Source organism: Miniopterus schreibersii, assembly GCF_964146895.1.
Source record: "Miniopterus schreibersii genome assembly, chromosome: 1".
In the NCBI taxonomy this organism is placed as follows: domain Eukaryota; kingdom Metazoa; phylum Chordata; class Mammalia; order Chiroptera; family Miniopteridae; genus Miniopterus; species Miniopterus schreibersii.
Window position 1 is genome coordinate 153,132,509 of NC_138101.1, and position 24,601 is coordinate 153,157,109.

The following is a 24,601-nucleotide window of genomic DNA, read 5'->3' on the forward strand; positions in this document are numbered from 1 at the left end:
TCTGGAAAATTACAGCAAAGTGACACTGCAATGCAAAGTCTCTTGGCTTATGACATTACTCTGGCAAGAATACAATCCATGAATGTTGGAAGTCTGTAAAGCTTGAAACTTTCAGAGACATGAGGATGTTCTCTAGTTCTATGTTGCCAGGGGTCTGCTAGCCATAGGACTTGAGCTCATACATCCAGGGATTCAGAACACAGACAGAGCTAATAAACCAGAGAAGTAACAGGCTGGGAATCAGTGGTCAGTAAAACATTTTTAAAAATATATCATTTTGATAATACAATATCATTATACCCTATCCCTGCATGTTTGGTTCAGTTGGAATCCTTTCAACACCCACCCCCTGGTAGGCAACTCATTAAAACAGTACCTGGTATAGACTTATTTTTTTTCTAAAATTAAATTTTAATTCTACTCTAAGAATTCTGTAATATCCCTTTAAGTAATGAGACAACCATGGGCTCGACTCAGCTGCTTTGTCCATGAACGAGGTGCTTCCTGAGATGCACACAGCATGAGTTTTCTTAGCTCGTCACCCTTTTTCCTTTGTGGTGAGCAGGACCTCAGGCCTTTCTACCTCTCAAAGTGAGGACACTGCCTTGGATGTGCCTTTTCTGAGCTAAATGCTGGGCCGAGCTCCGTGCTTCCACTAGCCTGGAGCAGGCAAACTATAAAGCAGGTTCAAGAAACAGTGTCTCAAAATAAGAGGGACTTGGGCTGTGAAAGCCTGGCAACCATCTAATGGCTCTAGTCTCTGCCGTCTGTTACTACCGATCTTCATTAGTGATTGGACAGGGATTGCTAATATCTTTCAGGGACTTAAATATGCAGCATCTAAAGAACAGTATAATTAAGAAGAATCTGAGGTTTAGCTTTGAGAAATGTAGTTTCTTTGCTATTGAATATTTGATTAGATTTAATGGCATTTAAGTAAAAGCATATTAAGAAGCTGGTCTTTCATTAACTTACGAATAATTGTCCTTTATAAACTATGTATAAGTGGATGCTGAGATTTTCCAGAGAGGGATTACTAAGAAAATTAGCTTCAAACCAAGGAACATTAATACGCACAACTTCATACTTACTACAGCTCTGAGCCACAGAGGCGTGGTTTAGGAGTTTCAAACTACATTCTAAATTGAGAGCCTATGTAGTGTGAATTTTTATTAAAGGGACACTTTTTCAAACAATATCGTGTGCTTAATTATGAGCAAGGTTTGCGGCTGCATTTTTAATTTTCCTGTTCTGCAGCATGTGATAATTTCTGAGGTTAACTTAGGTACAGATAATGTTCTGGGAGGAGTAAGAAAGGTTTTTGGTATAAGGAATCGCAGGCCCTAGAAACAGCTATTTTGTCTACTTGATAAACCGTCTGTTAAGGGTATGAACCCTAGAAGGTACATCCTGTAATTGAGTTGTTAGAAGTCAGCCCCTGACACCTGACATTGTCCCCTCAAGCCTAACATTGAGAAAACCTTTGGGGACTGTTTAACAACTGCATTTTAGGTCTTCACTGGAGCAACTCATTGTAATAACACCTAGGACCATTCGGTTGTTTCCCTGTGGAAATTTTTTTTTTGAGTCCTTAAGTTGCTTTGTTGTTATGACTCCGCATCTATAATTCTGAGCATTACTGGCTCTAATAAATGCAGCACATAGCGGTCGATGCTTGGGGAAGTGCAAAGGAAAAGAACATCACAGTCCCCGCTGAAAATGACTTTTAACCACTGGAAATATAACTTGAAATCCCCTTTACCACCAGGCAGTACATCTTTCACATCTCCCTGATCTCTTTAAAAACTTAAAAATGGCATTAGCTTTAAAAGAATAATAATGTAACGCTGACTAACGAGGTAGTCAGCGCTCCCAAACCACATTTCAGGGGAGTGAGTGTTTGGAAAGAAGGGCCGCTGAAGTGCTCGGAGCGTCCTGGGGTGAGGAGAGGTCAAACGCCCAGGGCGGCAGCGAGTAATTTCGTGTGACTCAAAGGCTCCCTTTGACACGAGGTCATTTACTCTTTAAAATATTATAACGGTGTGAATGGGGAGTTCTCCCAGAGTTCATAAAGCAGAACGAAGGGCTCGGAAAAGAAAGCGGTGAAACTGCGTGGGTCAGACCCCGGCTAAGGAGCCCGGTACAGGCGCAGGGGCCTTCAAGAGCTTCTCAGGCCTTCTCGCTTTTCATTTGTCCCCTGATCCGTCATGAGTCGCACCGCCAGACTGGGCTCCTTAAAACATCGCTTTCGTCATGTCGGTCTCATGGCTCCTTCCGAACAGAAAGAAGGAAATGGCAGTTTTGTTCAGGATGAGCTGAAGGTGGGATAAACTGGAGATAGGGAGCTCCGTAATTAAAAAGCCAATGAAAAGCATTCCAGGCATAACACAATACAAATCCACAGCAGAATTGTGGTGATCCAAATATAAAGAAATATGCCAGTGAGAGGGCAAGAGAGAAACAGACAGAGATGAGAAGGAAGATGGACAAGGCTTGATCCCTCGTGGGTGTTAGGAGCAAAGACGAAATCGGCCGCGGTGATGGGTGGAGCCCCGACTATTCCTAGCTTGCTGCAATAACCTGGGTATTTTGGACAAGAATCTACATTCTTTGCAGCTCAGTTTCCACATTCCTAAAATATAATAATGTTGGAATATGTCATTTCTCGGGTTGCTTGAGTTTTACAACTAGGATTAGTTCTTATTTAGGATTTTAAATCTCTGCAACTGGGAAAATGGTGATAGTGTAAAAAACAGATAAATCAAAAGGAGACATCCAAAAAAAATTGCAGGGAAATGTTTGGTTCTCAAATGGATGTCTCGGCTTGAAAGTGCTGGCAGGTTTGTGGATATATTCAAGAACATTTAAAAACCATTCTCGAGACCCACTGTATCCCAGGCACTCAGCAGAACAAACATGCTCTTTTCCTCCTTTGGCGGAGCCACTTCATATATAAATTTACTGTCTGAATTAGAGAAAGAAAGCAAGGCGAGAAAGAGAAAGGAAACCATGTAAAATAATAGGCAAGTAAACATACCAGTTCACTATTAATACATGCCCAGAATGAGCAAGAAACAGAGCTGTACCCTAGTTAAGTTTTCTTCTTGCCTCTCAGACATGAACAGTATTGTCCCATTGCACACAATTTTATATATTTTTCACACAACCATGTACTCTACACCCAAGCAAATTATTTCATCTCATGTTCAACGAAGGAACTAGCGATCACTCCAAGGCAAGAGGAAATATGGCTGTAGTGGTTTTATTAGGAGATGGCATGTTAGTCTCTAGTGTAGTTCCCTCCAAAGAGGCCATCAAGGGTGGTTTAGAAGACAGTGTGCCATTTCCAATAAAGACAAGCCTTCCACTTAGTGGCCACCGTTAAGAGAATCCGGCAGTCAAATGAGAAAAGATGGAGGAGTCTGGAATAATTAGTACTGGGGAGAAGGTTTATACTTGAATTTTATTACTGTTCTGCGATAGGGCTTAGAATTTTCCAAGTTATTTGAGATGATAAAAGTACTGTTTTGCAGAGATTAGAATAACAGAAACAGAAACTTGGTTGAGGCATCTGTGAGACCCTTGTGGGATATTAAGTTAGGTAACTGGGACCAGGACTGTAGGTAAGTATCAAGCAATAATAAACATAGCCAAGATTTATCATCCAGGCTGAGGCGCTAACCCAAGCGGGGTCGGGAGAGAAGTCTAGACCAAAGCTGAGTCAGAAGAGAAAGCCAGTAGAACTCGGATACAACACAGATGCAATCTCAGCTTTGGCTCCCTGCCCTTCTCCTTCTTCAGTCCCCTAAGACAGTCACCTGCGTCGTCATGTCTGCCAGAGACTCTCTTACTAATCTATTCCTTAGCTTGGAGAAATCTGAGTAACCCTAGGACAGCAGTGGGTCAGCATCAAGTTCAACAGCGTTCCTGTCTAAACAAGTTTATAACAAAATAATTGCTACCAATAGTTTATAATCTACTTACATATCTATATATGTGTGTGTGTGTGTGTGTGTGTGTGTGTGTGTATAAATAAAATCTCAGTGTTCACAACAGTACTACAAGGAAGGAAATTTTCCATTTTCCATATGAGATAACTGAGACTCATGAAAAATACTGTGTCTAGTAACTAGGTCTTATCTTCTTACTGTGACTAAGTCTTCGCCTACTAACCACTTTAGTGTGAGGTCCTTGACTTTCTCAAGGCTTCTGTCTTTCTCTTTTCAGTTATTATTTTAAACATAACAATCTTTTTTTTAAAAACGCACCAAGAGCGTGGTTTGTTTAATGCCTCATCTCCCCCGTGTCAAGGCCTAAACACTAAACCCCCCACTCGCTCTTCTCTGCCACACCCCCGAGCTGGCCCCGGGAAGCAGAGATGAGGGAGACTTATTTCTCATTCTTTGGAAACCTATTCTAGAGGGACAGCCGCATAAGCAAACAGAATGCAGTGTCATAGGGGTGATGGCAGAAGGCTTAGGAGAACTGTTTTCACTTTTAGGCCTCAGTTCAGCCTCAGTGCAGGACCCCTGCTGGCAGGATGCTTGCCTTTTAGTTTAGCCCACGCGGCTGCTGAGAAGCCGCCTTTGAGGCGGGAGCCCCGGTTCTCCTCTCTTCCCCTTTTGGTAAGGTGGCCAGCTCACCAGCATCAAAATCTGCAGCATTGCTACCTGCTTCTTGGAACAAAAGACAGTAATGCAGCGCTATTTTACACAGCGCTAACTCACCATGCTCTTGACAGCTTAAAAGACAATGATTTTAAAAAACTTCTAAACATCTACTATTCTGAGTTGAAAAGAAATTCTAAAACCTTGGACTTGGATGAGAAGTTTAAGGAGTAACTGTTTTATTTATTATTTTCCTTTTGATGTAAAGAAAAATATGATTGATATGTAACAGAAATCATGTCATAGATAAAGTCAGTTTAAGAGGGAACTTAAGCAGAAAAATTAAATTCTAATTGCTCAGAAGGCATGGTATCAAGAGATTAATTTTATTTTTTTCATAATGGTATAGCTGTATCCTACAACAGATGGTGTCTTAGTTGGGAGGAAATATGGGATTAAAAATCTTTAGGTATGTGGGCAGTGAGTCATCAATTACACAGACACAAATAATCACTCATTGTTGACAATAGAAATAAAAAATGGTGAAAAGGGAGGAAAAGAAAATATCCTAAATAACATAACCTAATGTGCAGCAGGTGAACAGTTAAGTATATAATGATCATCAGGAAAATTGTATTAAAATACATGTAAAATATATAATGTTAAGCAAAATAGAGTATGGTATGTTTACTATTAAGTAACTAAATGAATACAAGGAGTTATTTTTTAAAGTCTGAAAGAGAACACAGCTGAAGGATTATAGGAGAGAGATTTAGAATGATTTATTATTAATCTTTTACTTTGCCTTAATGTCTCATAGTGCTAAAAAAAGGTTAGTTATATAGCTCTGCCCAGTAATTGTCTTGGAGACACAGAAATAAACAGAAGCACTATGATTTGTTTTCTTTTAGGCCTATAGTTCTCAATTAATTAAAAACTCCTTTGGATATAAACAGAGTCTACCAATTTTCTGATTTCTAATGAAAATGAGCTGGTCTAAGAATATTATTAATCAACCATCCACTTGTGGAAATTGCACACCTTTGTCCCATAAGCAGAAAGATCTATCTTTGGAAAATCTGCTTGATAGTTTTCATGCAATACTCTCCTGGCGCCTTCTGAGAATTCTTTTCCAATCTATATACATTCAGTATATTATCAGATCAGTTTTAGACAAAAATAATAATTAATATGTACTTAGTAAAATCAGCTCTTACTTCCTCTACATAAATACCAGATACCTTAAAAAGTACAGAATATATGTACTTTAGAGTGTTTGTATTGTGTTTGCTCTATAATTAATTGAAGATGATTAATTGAACCTGAGTCAAGGTATATAGCAAGGTACTTTTATATCTCAGATTTTATGAAACCAGTAAACTCTTTTAAATATAATTATGCAAAGAACTGAGAAATAAAACCATAAAAAATATTGACTATGTAATAGAACAAATGTTGAGTTAAAATACATCTCAATTTAGCCTATAGAATTATATCCATATTGTCAATTTTATGTGATCATTGACTTTCCAGAGATGTAGATATCTTCACTTTTTTATCCCATGTGTAATCTCTGTAGTCTAAAAGGCTCAATTTTCCTAAGGAGTACAGCTGAATAGCTGGAGAAGAGCTATCTGAGAAGGATTGGGACTAGTTTATAGCGATAACACTATTTTGGAAATAAGTTGGAAATTTTTCAAATAATTACCTCTAGATGAGCTGGGACAGGCCTCTTATTTCCTCCTAACAAAACAATTGTTAGTTCTTAAGAATATGAGTTTTGATATAAGACAATCTTGCAATGGAAATTAAACTCTGCCATAGAGGTTTGTTTTTTTTTGGTTTTATTTTTAAGATCTTACAGACTTTATTCAACAATTCGTGAATCATAGCAGCATCCAGTATAGCAGGTGGAAAGGTGTTCCAAGGAGCTACCCAAGGCAGGATACTTCCTTAGGCAGAAGGGAGCCAGGAAAAAGGAAGTTGTACTAGGCAAAAAGTGGATTGGTTATAGCAAGGTTATTTTCCTTAAGGGAATAGCAGGGTCTATGAGTCTGCCATATAACTCTAAACTTGGTAAATTGCTTAACTTTAATTTCATTAAAAATAAAATGGGGTTAATTGTAAACCTCAACTTATTTTATTGTTGTCAATATGGAAAAATCCAATCATGTAAATAGTAGGTTACGGTAAAGCCATAGAGCTTGGGTTCAAATCCTGTCACTGCTATCTCTGACAGATAATGACCTTGGAATGGTTCTAAACTATTTTATGCCCCCATTTCCTCATTTATAAATTGAGAGAAATAATTGTACTTATATATATCATTGGATTTTTTTGATAATTAAATGAGGTAATTCATGTAAGGTTGGCTAATTGCTAACATTATATGTGGCCCTGGTATGCTTGGCTAGTTTGCTGGCTACAGTTAGGGGAAGCTTAACCCAATCAGCTGTACCAAAAAGGGCTGACATCAAACAGCTTTCACAGAATCAAATCTTACTTTCAGAACTACTTGTCTTGCCTGTGTGGATGACTCCCTCACACCTCTCACCATTGGGACTTTCTAGTCTCTTCTGAGTTTTAACTGATATCCATGAACTTGACCACTTGCCTAAAAGTTCAATCATTTATTTATTTACTGATATTTTGTCTTCACCATGTTTTGTTATTTAATCTGCCCCAGATTGCTCCTGGTTAGAGCCTCTTAATAAATATCACACATATGTTTTATGTGTAGAGCTTCACAGTATTTACCAAGCTCTTCTATACTCATAAGAAGGGCAGACTTTTTTTTTAAGATTCAGGCTTGCAGTAAAAGCTTAATTATTACTTGACTGATAAGCTCATGAAAATATATATTTATACAGACTTAACATAGTAATGATGAAAATGTAAAATTATAGGGAAACACAACCTGATAGAGAACACTTTTGAGGTTATTGGAAAGTTAAGAGAACGTTTTTACAGCATTGCAGTTTTACAAATTACAAAATATGGGTTCAACTGATTCCTTAATTTGTGAGTCTATAGAGTTGCTCAAGATTCTAGGTGAGCTTGTGAATTTGAATTAAGTTCTATGAGAAGGAAGACATAAAGAAAATAAATCATTATTGATAGAAAACGCACAACTCATATAACACTTTGCAGTTTATAAATCACTTTCTCAACCATTCTCACAATTTAGTGTTTCTTTACATAGTTATTAAAGTCACATTATTTAGGAGTCAAAACATTTCAAAACACTTGAGGGCAGTTAGTATGATTTACATGTAATGTGGTGGAAAGACATTTATTCATGCACACTTTACGCCATTGTGTTAATTCTGTTCACAGAGGGGAGAAAGTAGAACCTGCTTGTAATCAGAGCCTTAAATTAGAGCAAAAAAAACACCTGGCAAAGTCCTTTCCTTCTGTGAACAGAAACCCATTCACATAATCTTTTTCTCATTTATTTGATTTTTGGAATGTGGGAGGGTCAAACATGAACTGCCAGGGAGAGGAGAAGAGCATGGAAGCGGTTAGGAGGGAAGCAAGAAGTTACACTCGGAGAGAGGTTGGTTCATTTTCTGAAGATGAGTGTTGAGAAGACAAAAATAGTTCATCGCTATTGCCCCCTGCTCCACTCTGCAGTTTCTTGCGGTTCATAAGAGCATGCTGCCAGTGATTCTTTTTGTGACCCCAGCTCTTGACCTTTGACTGTCATGTGACCAATATAGCACTTGGACTAGAGACTGTTAATTGGCATTATTCTGGCAATGATGAAAGCTATATCAACTCCTTTTTCATAGGATACGTGGTGGACAGTATCTTAAGTGTCATCTCCCCCCACCCCACACACTGTCTTCCAGTCTATCTTTTCTCCTTTCCGTTTCTTCTCTCTTTCCTCTTCCTTGATATCTGCCCCACAATATTCTTTTCCTATATTCCATGATCTAAACTAAAAGTAGCTCTTAATTGGAGTACATGACCTTAAGCATAATTTGTGCATCACTGACATCCATCTTACTCATGTGCAATAATTTTAATATTTCACATTTATTACCGCATTTGATCCTTGTTTTCAAACATATAAGTTATGGCATTATTATTATTTATTACCCTTTGATCTTTATTGATATTTTTCTTTTATTAATATTTTACCTGAGTTGTATGATGCATTTAATAAATTGTTCAAGATCACCAAGCTAATAATTGATTCAACTAGAATACTGGAGTTTAGACCATGGCTATTAAGAAAAATCTAGTAAGACAAAGGTTTCCCTTTATTAAGCCAAGCAGCAAGACGCCATCTCTGTGTCAGTGGAAAACTGGGCTCTGAAATGTTAGGGGAGCGTGTTCCAGTGGCAGAGCTGCCCAGCTAACAACCAAGTTATAAATTGTGCTGTTCCTAGTGAAAAGGTTGGCTCTAAGCTGGAGGTTAGCAAGATTTTGTAGGTTAGGTGAGCATAAGGAGAAGCTATCATCTGTGATTTAGCACTATTTTGGTTGTATAAAAAGACTAGCTTTGATGCAATTAAAATCAAATTTAATGTATTAAATTCATTTTAATAAACATAAGTATTAATATATTTTTTAATTATTTTAAATTGCAAAAATGGCATATGCTTATTACAAAATCATTGAACATTACCAAATTTATAACATAGTAAGTCTTCTTTTTCTCTCTCCCCTGGTTTCACTCCACAGAAGTAACTTATGGTTATTAATTTGATGAATATCTTTCTAGATATTTTCTGTGCCTATATAAACACAAACATATATAGGATCAAACTAAACTTACTAACATGCAAACTTGTTCTTTTCACTTAATATTCTATGAGTATTTTTTCATATATACAAAAAGATTTACCTCATTCACTTTAATTATTGTGTTCTTCCCATTGTATGATATACTATAACTCAATCAATATATTATTGCTGAGTATTTAGTTTATCTAGCTTTTATTGCTATTACGAAAAATGTTGCAGTGAGCATTCTTGTATAACAAATTATTTTAATCTTGTGCATTTATCTATGGATAAATTCAGATAAGTAGAAATATTTCTCTTAGGATAATCACTAATGTTTTCAATGTATCTATATCCTTGAGGTACCACTTTGCAGTTTAATCTGTTAAGATTAAACACACACACAATGGTATTTTTACAATAATTTTTTTTCTTTTTTTGTTACCATTGCAAACAGACCAAACTCCTCGCACCAAATGGTTTGGTACAAAGATCCATATACTTACCAATTTTGATTATGCTTTCTGTAATACTGACAATAAAACAGTGTGTCAAACCAGGTTATGTATATTTTAAAGTTTCAACATAGAACTATCCAGGAAGAAAAATGATCACTATGTCTGGTAGCTAGAATCTCTCCTTCTCACTGGGCAAGGTCCTAGTTTATTGACTTAAAGAGAGGGAGAGAGGGGGAGGGGGGAGAGAGACATCAACCGGTTGTCTCCCGAATGCACCCCAACTGGGGATCGAAGCGGAAACCTGGGTATGTGCCCCGGCGAGGAATCGAACCCGCCACCTTTCAGCGTAGGAGACACTGCTTCGGCCAGTTAAGCGGCACCATCCAGGGCTCCATTTCACCTTTTTCACAGCCTCTTTGGTTATGAACACTGGGACTTTCTTCTAGGAGGTAATTGCTCATTGCAGTCGTTCCTCTTTTCCTCCTTCAGGGCTGGGCGGGGACTCTATGGTATTGACAGTATGCCAGATCTCCGCAGGAAAAAAACTTTCCCTCTTGTACGAGATGTGGTGAGTCCCTCCTGTTGAATTCTCTTTGATGGCATGTGTCGTCTTTGTCTTTATTAGATGTCATACTGTCCTTCGCATGAAATACCTGGCCTATAAGTAGTTCACATAAGAGAACATGTAAGAAGCTGGAGTCTAGCAAGTGTTACATTTATTATTTCTTTAAAATCTATCAGATGGGGAAGATAACCTTTTGGCAGCTGTAGACAGTAGCTGAAATTTCCAATGGAGTTAAAATGATTGTATAATTGAGCAAAAAGAAGTCACATGGCATGCCAAGCAAGCTGCTGCAACTGAGCTTGGATGTATTCGCTGTAATGAATGACCCTAAGTTTCATTGCAGCTTAAGGCTTGATTTAACTCACCTTCTTCACCTTAGCTCAGTAGACGTAACACTTACAGAGCGAGCAGGTGATATTGATCATTTGTATTCTATTAAGATCAAGTCCAGCCAAATTCATAAGCTGTCCTGCTGTCTAAAGAAACCATGGCTGCCAAGTCATTATAACTTTTATTAGCCCTGGTCATAACACTGAGTAACTCGAGCTGTCCTATAATGAGATGTGCTGGGGCACATCTAGAGATGCAAAGAATTAATAATGATCTGTATTAGAGTATAAAAAACAAACAGCTCATCAGCATGAAAAAGAGTGTCATCCACAATGTCTTCACATTTTTTCTGGAGGCATATTCTTAATAGTTTATGACATGAAAATATATTTTACACCAGAGAACCCAAAATTTCTTGTTATCAGTAATTTTTAATTTTGCTATGAAAACCTTCATCTGAAAGCCATCACTTTAGTTTTAAAGTAGGAAAGATAAAATCGTGACTGGAAAGATCTTCGACTGAGAAACATGACATGCCTGTTCTATTAGCTCAGAGTCCTGCCATTAGAGCGTGGACATTATTTTAAAGTGTTCGGCTTATTTAACACCTTTTCTCACCTTTCTTATGTCTAATTATTTATACCTTTTCTCACCTTCCTTATGACTAATTATTTATACTTTGCTTTCTCTGACGCATGGAATCTTCAGGCCATGGTAAGTGATTTTTGATTTATTTAATATTTGCCAATTTTCTCAAATGCAGTAAAAGTGGGCAAGATGGTGAAATAAAAAGAGACATACAAGAATAATACATTTGGGTTGTCCAATGTAACATCCAGTTCAATTATGAAAAACACACCAACTTATGTAAACATGTACAAATGCAGACTAAAATAAGATAAAACGTTATTTTAGGGACAGTAGTTGTCAGAGATGGAAGATCATCTTGGATGAACCCTTGGATGTAGGCCTTACATAGGTTTACATGGTAGGGGTGGAGATGGGTGGACAGTGACTTCCTCACTTAGGATTGTGCTGAACTTGATCTGGGTCCCTGGCCTTGTAGCTACAAGGAGATATACTTATGACCACATGCATTATTCTCCTATGACTTCCTTTAGGTCCCAATGGGAGAGCAGATTTAATATTCCCATACAGAGCTTCTGGTTTCTAAAGTTTTCTATAGTACTGTTGAGTTTATTATATTGCATGTGTTTTGGGTAGGAGTGGTATTAATGATTGTATTTTACAGGGGAAACTAAAGGGACTTGACTCTTATTTTAAATCACCTAAGTTACCAGCCTTGAGTGAGGAAAACAAATCTGGGTATAATGTTTCTCAATTGATAAAATGGACCCTTGGAAGAAAATATCCTGGATAGATTTGGAAGAATGTTCCAGGGAACTTAGGAACAACTCGAGAACCATCAAGCACCAACTGTGATTCAGGATCATCACACACATCAGCTGGCTCCGTACCAATGGTCATGTTTTATGAAAAAAATGTGATCATGACCATCTTGGGGAAAGAAATTCTAAAAGCCTCTTCTAGGCTAGAAACCATGGCTGATCACCTTGCCTTGCTGGACCTCAGTTTTCTCATCTGTAAAATGTAGAGGTTGGGTTTTAATGATCTAAGGGGACTCTCAGCTTTAATGTTGTAATGCCGCATTCTGGGTGAACTGGTTGACTAGTGAAAGTGACAGGTCCCTATTGACTAAAACATGAACAATAGTCTATAGTCTTACACTTTTACATTTTGCTGAGTAGTCATCTCATGTACCAATAATTCATAATTCTGTCTGTTTTAGACCTTGGCTGCCAGGAAATCTGGACTCTCCCTGGCTATGGTGATTAGGACATCACTAAACAATGAGGAGCTGGTAGGTGCAAAGTCCATCACTATGTATCCATCATGGTCCGGTGGGAAAGCCATTCTGTTTGATCCAGTCATTTGTAATGTTAGTTCCAACATTCCAGGAATAGCTGGGAGCATGGGAGGAGTCTGACCCTACAGCAAATTCCCTCGGCCTCAGCTTCACTATCGTACAAAGTATCCTCTGTTTCTCAAATATGCATGAACTTTCCCATCTTTAGAAATGCTGTTTCATCCTGACACAATTCAGCTTGTATTCTCCCCCTGAAAAAATCCTGTTAAGTTTTTACATAGTTCAAGTTTTGTCTCATTTATGAGGCTTTCCCAAACATACTCCCCCTTCTGACTGAGTTATTAGTTTCCTCCTCTCGACTTTTTTAGCATTTAATCACTACCTCCATAAGGTAGTATAGTTAAGAGTGAGGGCTGGTTTTGGTGATTCCGAACTCCACTGCCAAAGTATAATTGTTGTATCTGGCAAGTTATGTAACTTCCCTAAACCTGAGTTCTCTCATCTGTATAGTGAGGTAACAATAAGACAGATTAAGGGAGTGGATACGCCCAGCATAGCGTAGGATATAGTAAACAATAAATAGGAGCTGCTCTTTTTATTATTTTTTTCTTATTATAATTAATTTGATTATTTTGCATAAACCTTTCCTTTTAGACTGATATCCCTGAGGGTAACATAATATTTTATTTGTTGTTATTTAATATTGTCATTTGTGTTTAGTACACTGGTATGAGGTAGAAGCTTTGTAATTTTTGCTGAATGAAAAAACCAATTAGAAGATACAAGTTGGCTGCAAATATCTAGGTCAGGGATTCTTAAATTTGGCTCATCAGATTCACTGTGGGGAGCTTTAAAACATGCTTATGTCTGGCTTTCATTCCCATTGAGTCCCATTGATTCCGATTTAATTGGTTTCAGGTGTAGCCTACATAGAGCTGTTTTCTTTTTTAAACCCTCAGGCGATTCTAACGTTCAGTGGACATTGTCACATGTAGCTCCATCCTGCACAGCCACCGCTGAGGCTTTTACTCAAGACGGCTTATCTGCGCCCCTCTCTTACGGAAATTAATATACTCTACCTCTCAATTCTAGCAACTTGGTTATTCTTATAGAATATTTTTTGGCCAAAAATATTACATTACTTGTTCTACATTTCTATACACTTGACATTTAAACAATATTATTTATATTTCTCATTCTCTTCTTCCTGTCATTGTCATCTTTCAAAAGCCGACAATCCCTACCTAGGTCTTACCATCAAACTCTCCAACCCCAATATAGGTCAGCAAAGCAGTGCATGCTCATTTGAATATCTGGGTGCTACGCAAGTTAAAACATTTTCTATTGTGCCACGGGATTGAAACACTGTGGCTTCTTTCTCAGGGTCATATGATGCTGTCTAATATTTTGAGTATAGTTTGGATTCAGGAGAAAGTGAACACCCTCTGGTGTATGAGAAAGCCCCATATTGCTTCCTGAATGACAAGTATCTATCTAGCCGTTTGCTTTTGGGGAAATAACCAAGGTCAAGGACTTTTATTGATATCCTCCTACACTATTCCTTTCTTATATTTCAAAATATGGCAACTCACTTGAAGCACAAATCCTCATTGCTGTAAGAAGCTAAGGGGAAAGCAGTAGAAATCCGAGGAATGTTACCACAGTTTCTGAGGCTCTGACTGGAAACACACCCTCACTTTATGGTTAAATTAACTATTGATCTACTTTTCATCAACTTAATTATCATTTTACTTGTGTAGTTTCAGAAGGCCAGTGTGACAGATTTGTTCTGTGTGGATGTCGGGTGGATAAATAGCATCCATCAGCTTCCTCCCAAACTCATAAAGCCCATTTCCCTAGGGCCCAAGTCTCAAAAAGTAAATGAAATATGACTTCAGTATAACAGGCGTATTAAATGTCGCCCTTGACAAGCCGTCACATTCATTCGTTGCATGGCAGCTAACATGACCGCGGAGGAGCGTGGTTCCACGCCTTGGCTCGGGAAGCCTTCCTGGGCGCCCTCGACGTGAAAGCGTGAGCTCTGGCCTGGCCGTGGCGGAGGACGGCCTGGCCCTGCGGGAAGCATCAAATGTTAGCGCTTCAGTTGCATTAAAGAGCCGGACGGCAAAGGCTCCGAGGAAGGGAAGGGCTGTAAAGCCTGATGCGAGATGCCAGGGGGTCAGCAGCACAGCCTCCTTCAGCGCTGTGGGCAGTGGGAGAAGCCCTGCCAGGTGCCCTCCCGCCCCGTCCCTACTCACCCCCGAGGAGCTGCTGGGCTGATTGGGAATCTCAGTCTAATGAGCCCGTAAGGACGACAGTCTGAACGTTTCCATCTGGCTTAACAGCACAAGAAGGGATGGCAATCCAGTATCCATGCCCGGCAACGAGTCTGCCGGGCACTATGCTGCCCAACTTTGTGGGGCAATAAAAGTAGATCCATTAAAAAATTACATAAATATTGATCACTATGGGTCAAGCATTGTTTCAGGTTCTGGAAATAAGGCAGTGGACAACTTTGCTAAAAATCCATGCTGTTGGAGCTGACACATAACAGACTGGTAGTTGCCAGAGGGGAGAGGGGTTGGGGGAATGGGTGAAAAAATTAAGGGATTAAGAAGTACAAATTGGTAGTCACAAAACAGTCATGGGATGTAAAATACAGCATAGGGAATATAGTCAATAATATTGTAATAACTATGTATGGTGCCAGATGGGTACTAGAAATATCAGGGCGATCACTTTGTAAAGCATATGATTTTCTAATCACTATGCTGTACACCTGAAACTAATACAAAATAATATTCAATGTAAAATGTAATTGAAAATTAAATATATATATAATGGTAGGGAAGGTGAGATACTGTTTTGTAGCCACCGTTGCTGCAGGACATGATGGAAGCTTCTAACAGGCAGGAGTGTTTAAGACTCAGATGAGTGTTATAGAAACTCAAGCAGAGTAAGGGATATGATTCACCAAGCCTGAAAGGAATTCTAGAACCCTGTTTTTTCCTATCTGGGTTTATGACCTTGTTTAGGAGTCGGATCTGTTGGCATGCTTCTAGTATTTGTTCATTCTAAGGGTTGGTTTATCTAGAAGAGTGAGGGTCCTTCTTCCAGTAACAGATCCAGGCCCAGTCAAAGGGACTTACAGGAACTAGGTGTGGGAGTAATCAGATCAGACCTGGGCCCTATTCCTAGCATGACACTAGGGAGATAACTTGGAGGGTCGAAAAGCAGGTCAGAACACCTGTCTGCTCTGGGTTTCAGTCCAGAAGTTGTAGGCGCACATGCACTCAGGTGCTCTGGACTATTGCTCAGGAACAGGAGCCCTTTCAAGCCACTTGGACAAGAGTTGAAGTGATATGGGCTTGAATTAGGGCCTCAGCTCCACTTCTTAATACCTCTGAAAACTTGTTTCTTACCAATACTCCTTGACTCCCTGAGACTTGTTCACCTTAACCTTAAAACAAAAGTAATAATACTTAGCTCACAATTTGTAAGAATTAAAAAGTGTCCTCCAGGCAGAGCAGGTGGCAGTCAGGGAAGTAGGGCAGGGACTTGTGTTGAGGTATCCAGAATATACGCTAAGTTCAGTTCCTCCCTGTCACCTTTGCAGCTGAGGGTCAGATTGCAAGGAGGACCAAGTTGGGAACCAACAGCAATGATGCCAAGTTTAAAGATCCTCTCGTTTATAAGTATTGCTATCAGTCCTCCTTTTGCCCTTTTTGAAAAGATCACAGTCTTTGGCTTGAATGAGGTGTTGGTCCAGCTCCATCACTAGCTGTGGAAACTTGAGCAAGTTACAGAAACTCTCTTGGCCTTGATTTTCTCATATGTTCGGTAATTATATAAGATTTTTGCATCTATGTTCATAGATCAAATGGCCTATGAAATACTGTGTATTTGATCAATTTTGGCATCAACAACAAATTAGCTTCATAACCAAGTGGGGAAGCTTTGCATTTTCTCACTTCTCTGGGATGGTTTGTATGAAGAAAGTGTTGCTATACCTTGAAAGACTGGCAAAACTCACCACTAAAGCCATCTTTCATTTTTTTAGGGTAGCTATTTGACTACAGAATCAATTTATTTAATATAATAATTCTACCCATGTTTTTTAAACATTTCTTCCTGAGTCAATTTTGATCATTTTAATTTTTTTTCCAGAAAGTTGTCCTTTTTTTTTCTAAATTTTCAAATTTAATACCACCAAATTATTCATATAATCATATTATGATGTATAAACACTAGTGCTGCTTTTATCTTATCATTTACTTATATTTTCTCTCTTTTGTAATATCAGTACTATAAGAGAGTTCTCTGGCATTTGTTTTCCATTTTTTCTTTTCTAACATATGCATTTAAAGCTATTCATTTTCCTCTCAGTTCATTTTAGCTGCATCATACAAGTTGTGTACATAATGCTTCTACTGTTGGGATATAATTATTTCATAAGTGATCCACTGATTAGTATTTTGACTCATCAGTTACTGAGAAAGTTTTTTTAATCTTCCAAAGATAAGTCATATAGGCTTAATTTTTGTAACCACATTGTGTTCAGAGGACACGGACTATATATTCAGTCTTTAGTATTTAATTGAAAAATGTTTCATGGCTTAGTATTGTAGATATCCCATATGAGGAATGAAGAGGAAAAGACCTTCGTTAGTAAAGTCACCGGTTAACACAGTGAGGGGAAGGGGCGCCGTCTGGCAGATGGAGGTAGATAAGCCTTGTTCCTGTCCTAAGTGCTAACAGTTGGTAGATTGGAATATTGATGGTCTAAAAACACTAGTCACTGCTCTTGGCAGGAAGCCTGATTGCTTTATTTCTCGGACTCATTTTAATTTCCTCATATAGAAAAGGCAATTCATTTCCTTCCAGTGTCCCATTTGTTCAAAAAGTGATATATTAAGGAAACTCACCTTAAGTTCCTATTTCTTGGATCAGGAGTTTTTAAGAAAATATTTGTCTAGAATGTGAGCATCCTCCACTTTGGAGTCTATAGTTTGTACTTGGCTACAAAGGTTTATCAGAGATCAGAGTCAAAGCATCTCTTTCTTACCCTCATTTCTACAGATTAAAGCAGTTCTTACACACAATAAACATTGCCTCCTTTTCTCAAATCGCTTTATTAATGTAAAAACTTAAATTTTATAAATTATTTTCACAATGAGCATGCATTTTATTATAATCAGAAAATACATACATTTTAGGAAATAATATATATGTTTATTGTAGAAGATTTGAAAAGGTTAGAAACATTTAAAATAAATTGACAGCAAGTCTCCATACTTTCTGAATTCACTTTGTCCCTGGGACCTAGTCCCAGTAATTAGGGCTCTGCTTATTCCCGGGACCTCCCTCTCTGCATGCTTGGTTCCTGGTTTACCTAGGCCAGAGATAACATACCCACTTCTGTCCTTTCACTTCAGCTAGGGTCCTGTTAGCCGTACCTACCTACCTTTTTGCCTGCTCAAAATGCCACATTTAAGGAAAAAAACAAACAAAACTGTTATCTTCCTTTGAATCCATCTCCTAATGATGAGTTACAGACTTCCACTTCCCAGGGTCTGTGGCTAATTTTAGTGTTTCCCCTTGTTTTCTTCTGTCTTGCTTTTATTCTGCGTCCCTTGCCCTATTTTTATCTTATTCCACAAAACCCCACACTCTCAGTTCTCCGTACACCCTTGTTTGATCTGGTCTTATTTTGCTGCTACGAAAGGACCTTCTTTCCCCCCAAGATGCAGCGTACCGCTGAGGCATAGGAACCCTCTCCTATGAGATGTATTTTTACATGTTGTCCTTAATTATTCATTTAGTGAGTTTCCACACTGACCATAATTACATCTTATGCTTTGCTGGAGTAAGAAATGTTTTCGTATGTCACTTATTTTAGAGTAATTTTCAACATGCCCATATGCCCAAAATCAAGAATGAAAAAGACTATTAGCATTTCCATGAGACTATGGAAATATTCCCTCTAGTAAATTATTTCATGTTTTCCTCCAGCTTCTATAGCTTTTAAATGTTGGCATTTGTTTTAATGCTCCAGTCAATTGATTTTCAATGTGCTGTGTAATAAATATTCTCCATTACTTATTTTTTGAAATTAGCTTCACTCTCTTTTTGTAAAATGGATCATAGCTCTTTAACCAAACCAAACCAAACCAAACCAAACCAAACCAAACCAAACCAAACCAAACCAAACCAAACATTTTAATGAAATCTTCTCAGCTGTCTATCCAGAGCTCTTTGTTTTCTTTCAGCATGTTTAATTTTTTAGCAAGTGTTCTCTATATTTATTACTCTTACTATAGCCTATGGATTTAGAGGACTGACTATATATTACTCGAGCTCAATAAAAAGAAAATGGACATGGGGATTAGATGAAATGCATTAATCATTTACTTAATCTTAAAATATAAATTCACGCTCAAAATAACTTCTTGCTCAACTCTGCTTTCTTAGTTCATATGTATTTCTTAGTTTTCTGTGCTCAGTAGCAGACTCTCTTGTATCTCCACCCAGTGTTCCTTTGAGTTAGAATTATTAATTTTTCCCTACTAAGACAAACAACAAATTACCTGATATGATTGCAAATATAACTAAATTCCCTCCTCATTTTTTTTAGCTAAACCAAAAATGCTACGTCACACACTCATACATGCACACATTCACACACCCTTCAGCCCTTTGACCCAACTAGAACAGGAGACTGTATGGATAGCTCATGGAAAATCTGTAATTACAAGAACCATTCAATTCACCTTAATAATAATGACGATACCCACTTTGCTAGGCAGTAGAGGGGAAGCAGAGATAAATAATACATTCTCCTAATTCTGAAAGAACTCAACAGTTCTCTGCAAAACATCGTCATTATGGAATGAACTTGACAGATTTACTTGGCACAGGCTACCTTTGAAAGCGATGGATCCAGTTTTTCTATCTGTATAAACCCTAACACAGGGTCCCCCGCTTGAGGACTCCCCCTCTTTGGCCATCCCGCTGCTCTGCAGACTCACATGAAACATAAAGAGCTTTGACCAGACCCTCGCGGGTAGCAAGGCTGGATCTTGCTGTTCAAAGTTAGAAAAATTGTTAGTAAGCTTAACACCCTGGCAGAGAATCTCCCAGGGTCATTACCAAACATATTCTCAGAATACACGTAATGAGGAAAATGTAATAATAAAGGGAAATATACGGCTACCATACTGTGGGATTGAAAAATAATGGAAGGCTGATCGTTTCAGCGCTGTGGGAAGATACTCTGAAAGGAGTTTTAAGGATGATGAATACAAAATGTAAATGCCTCCCTTATAGCATTACTTATCAGCTAGGCTTTTACAGGATTTATGTAAATATCCATTTCTTATGCATTAGGCAGTTGTGTGAAATTCTCTGTAAATGGACCTTTAGAGAATGCTGGTCTGTTTCTCAGGAAGTCACCTGCATGGTGGGATAGGAAAAGCCTAGAGAAGACTCATCCAAACAAGTCTCTTTCTATCAGTCGACAGTTGCTGATTGAAAATCCATCACCAATACTAATACTTCGTATTTAATAGTGTTTTGAAGTCTGTGAATGTTACCATCATACAATTGGTTCTTCCAATAATACCTTAGATAGCCAGGGTAGAGAGGAAAGTGACGCTTAGAGACCTTAAATCTTTCTGTAGATTACAAGACTCTTGGCAGAATATTTATTTACTTCACAAAAAAATGTGTTGTGCCCCTACTATGTGCCAGGGACAATGATAGGCTCTAAGGAAAAAAGTATGAAAGACAGTGCCTGCCTAATGCAGCCCATTTTAAATATCATGTTATTGGACGTATGCTAGAAAACTGAGATTTCAGATTTTTCCACCCCACCAATGGTTTGTTATTAGAAAGTCTTTTCACATGCTATTAAAACTTATCTCCTTATAAAATATAAAATACCATGGGAGAGGTCCACATTTAACTTTTATCTACTGCAATTACTTTCTTGTGAATTGCTTGCTATGCTCCTTCCTAAGGGATAGGCAATGAAAGCAGTTCCTTGCAGAAAGAATTATAGAAGCCTGCTTTGAGGATGGGGAGGTGAGAAGGGTCAGGGAGGGTACAGAGTCATTTTCGAGAGGCTTGGGTAGGATACAAAAGAGGGGCGAGGATTTTCTAGGAGGTTAGGTTCAGCATTGAGAATACCTTTCATCTACTTTACAATTTTACCAAGAACCAACTTAGACTAAGGATAGTAATATAAATTCTTTTTTTTTTTTAACTAATGTTTTCTGACCACCTATTTCAAGCCAGAGACTAGGTCAGGCTCTGAGGACTGATGAAGCTTTGAACAAGATTTGTCCCATCCTACTCCTCACGGAGTTTACAGTGCAGCAAGGACTTAGGCCTTGTCAAGGAACTCGAGCTCTGTAGTGCTAGGAAAGAAGCTCATACAGCAGTGGAGCCCAGTCCAATCTGGAAGATTAGGGAGTTCTTCGCATTCAAACAATTGACTTGGGCCCTGGAACACTGAGGGAAGAATAAGTGAGCAGAGTTGTGGAGCTGTCATCGTTTAAGTCAGTAATCAAAGGACTCTTTCAGAACAGCATTTTCCAAGAAAAGTGATAAAAATGGTTTCTTTTATGTTGAAATTCTCTAAATCCACTGAATTGGCTTGCATGGGGAACTTCTCTTTTTCACAGAAATTACATGTCTTCAAGAAGACCTTGCAGGCACTGATCTACCCCATGTCTTCCACCACCCCCCACAACTTTGAGGTCTGGACAGCTACGACGCCCACCTACTGCTACGAGTGCGAGGGGCTGCTGTGGGGCATTGCCCGGCAAGGCATGAAGTGCTTGGAGTGCGGGGTGAAGTGCCATGAGAAGTGCCAGGACCTCCTCAACGCTGACTGCCTGCAGAGTGAGTACTTGCTGGGCTGCAGGACTGGCTTTGCGGAGCCTGCCTCATCCTATGTATTTCCAGATAAGTCCTAGGCCCTTGCTAGATTTCAATAAATCCTGCCTCGCCCGGCCGGGCATGGCTCAGTGGTTAAGCGTCGACCTAGGATCCAGGCGATCAGGGTTTGATTCCTGGTCAGGGCACATGCCCGGGTTGCGGGCTGCAGCCGATCAATGACTCTCTCATCATTGATGTTTCTATCTCTCTCTCTCTCCCTCTCCTTTCCTCTCTCTGAAATCAATAAAAATATATTTTAAATAAATAAATAAATAAATAAATCCTGCCTCTCCCCTCCCACCACTTATGCAAAGAAACACCTTCTGCCCATTCAGTCATGTAGCTGAGCTGGGTGCGGTTCCTGCAGCATTGACCTCCCTCGGCACCATCAGATTGCTCAGAGTGAGTGCCTATAGAATGACTCCTGGTGAGTTTTCTCATTTTACCTCATAATAGCCCCATGGGGTAAGTGGGAATATGGAGAGTCATGTGCCTCAAACGGGCTACAACACCCTTGTGATTACAGCAGCTGGAATTTTTTCCAAGCCTATCTGGTGTCTGGCCGAAGGAACCTTGCTCTTCTGCATCCCATGCACTGGCTTTGGGATTGGGAGGTCTTGTGTTTGAGTGTCAAAGACAAATCTAAGTTACCAGATATGTGACCTTGAGCAAGAATTTCAACTTCTCTGGCTTTATTCTCCTCCACCAAATGGATAGGACTGATACAATTTACCTCAGAGGGTTGTTGGAAAGTCTCTTCTAAGAGTCTGGCACATAGTAGATGCTCAGTGAAACTTCTTCGTGCCCTTCTGTGCTTTCACGCTTCCAAATAGGTGCGTGTCATGTCAGCCGTCATGACGTGTTATCATAAATGTTCCATTTCTAAAAAAATAATTCTTTATACTGATATTGTAGGTTAGATTCAGAAATGCCAAAACATCGCACTCTAAAGCATACGTTACTGACTTTTCACTGCCTCATTTATTTGGTCGTGTGTGCTGACCTTAAATGATTAAAAAAGCATTGCCAAAGAAATATATTTAAACATAGGTTTTTGTTTGCAGATACTGTGTTTTTTCACATCTGAACGTTGTCCCCTCCGTTCATTGTTTATATAAATGCAGTCAACGTAAGGTCCATGGGTTGCTGAAATTGAAAAGGGACAGAGGAAAATGTCAAAGTAAAGATTAAATAAGAAATGCTTTCGCAGCGGGCTTTTTTGTAACAGAAGCATACATTCTACATTTTTCGCTACCTGATTAGTATTCCTCCTACACAGTCAGAGCAGACTGAGGCTATTAATGGTAATAAATGCTTTTTTTTTTTTTTTTTTTTAGCAAAAGAAGTACTATCCCTTTGAAAAATAAAATATATATGTATATTTTAGGAATGACTGCTGAAAAGAAGCAGACTAACTCAATATTGCTCAGCTAATTTACTTGCAAAATCTCATAATTCAATTAAAATCCCATCCATTTGTTTAGAAAATGAATCGTAAAATAGGCGTTTTAAGAAATAAGCTTATTAGGTCAGCGACGTTTGCAAAAACAAGTAGGAAAGGTATTGCCATCTAGACACAAGTGGCTCGAATCCCTTTAAAAAATGATGCAGCTCATGCCTGAGAAATGAGCTCATCTTTCTTTCATTCTTTTGAAGAACAGAAATGCCACAGATTTATTACACTTTAGAAACATTTTCATAATCTATTTCCATTTCTTAAGACAGCATATATTATTGGATATTGGCCAATAAATTAGGCAAATTTTTCATTGAGGTTGTTCATTAAAATGCACATATAAATGGGAAGAATCAACAATAGTTCAGAAGAATGAGAGTAGGTATATGTGTCCCAGGAAGGGGGTATTTTCTTTAATAACACCTCCTTTTTTGCTAAAACCCATATTCTCACATTGAACAGAAATGGGTTTTACAAGTATATGAATATAGCTTCACCACTTTCCATAATAACTATCAATAAAATTTAAAACCTTCCCATGAATCAGTGACATTTCCTTAAGAAATTTCTCCTGATCATCACTTTGAGCCAGACATTTGCAACAGGAGCACCTTGTGTGAGATATTTCCACGTATGCCATCATCGAAAAAAAAAGAAAGAATAAAAATTTAAGAGAAATCAGAGTTGGAAGGTGTAGCTAATGTAGCCTCTTGTAGGAGGTTCTCTGATTTCCTTCTCAAAATGGTCATTCGTCTCTGAACACCTCCAGGGAAAATTTCACACCTTGGTAGACAGCTGAATTCATCATGGGAAAATTCTAGCTTACAAGTTAAAATTTGAACTCTCCTGCCTCCTTTCACTTCTATTCTTTAAACCAAATCTTACCTCTGGAGAAAACATTTAATAAATTTATTTCCATTGCATATAACAGTTTTTCAAATTATTGAAAATAATTTATTTTTTAGTAATTAAAGGCTCTAAGCTTTTAAAAAATTTCTGGATTCTAATGCATATACAAGCACAAAAAAAGTTGATGTACTACTTAAGTAAACACAGGTAACCGGAAAGGGAGGTCCTAGGTGCACCCCTTTTTGCTTGCTTTGCCGTAGTTACCCAGCCCCTCGTGTTCAGAGCAGATGAAGGCCTTGTTCAGTTGTTAGCTGGGCACTAACGTTACAACATGTTTGCTAGTCCTCAATTGCTCACCGAATAGAGCAGATTCTGTGAGTAAATTTACTCTATTGCTGAGATCCGGACACTTGGTTGCCTGGGTTTCTAGGACCCTTATTATTTTGCTAATCTTTTTCTGCAGTCTGTCACCTTACATACATTCTCTCTCTACCCTTCTCCCCTCCTCTCCCTCTCTCTCTCTCTCTCTCACTCACATACACACACAAAAGAAAAAAAACTTTGCACATGGTCTGACCTATGACCTATGCAAGAAAGAAAGTATCTAAATTTACTTCAAATTGATCTGAGTCTGGTATTTCACTCCCATCAAGTCTTGGTCTGTGTCTTATACACTTGCAGTCATGCGGGATTAAATCAGATGACTCTAAAAGCCCACTCACTCCTCAGTACTTCTTTGAAGGTTCAGATATACAATACAAACATCAAATAATTTCC

The 24,601-nt window shown here is 38.5% G+C and overlaps 1 protein-coding gene across 1 annotated transcript in view; it reads left to right on the forward strand.

Annotated features, from left to right (window-relative positions):
- The window catches only part of UNC13C (unc-13 homolog C), a 462,926-nt gene that overhangs the window by 171,235 nt on the left and 267,090 nt on the right, over positions 1 to 24,601 (forward strand). The window contains exons 5-7 of the mRNA XM_081120504.1: positions 10,286 to 10,364; positions 12,502 to 12,573; positions 21,264 to 21,483. Of these exons, the coding sequence (XP_080976630.1) occupies positions 10,286 to 10,364; positions 12,502 to 12,573; positions 21,264 to 21,483 (371 nt within the window). The remainder of the gene's footprint in view (positions 1 to 10,285; positions 10,365 to 12,501; positions 12,574 to 21,263; positions 21,484 to 24,601) is intronic.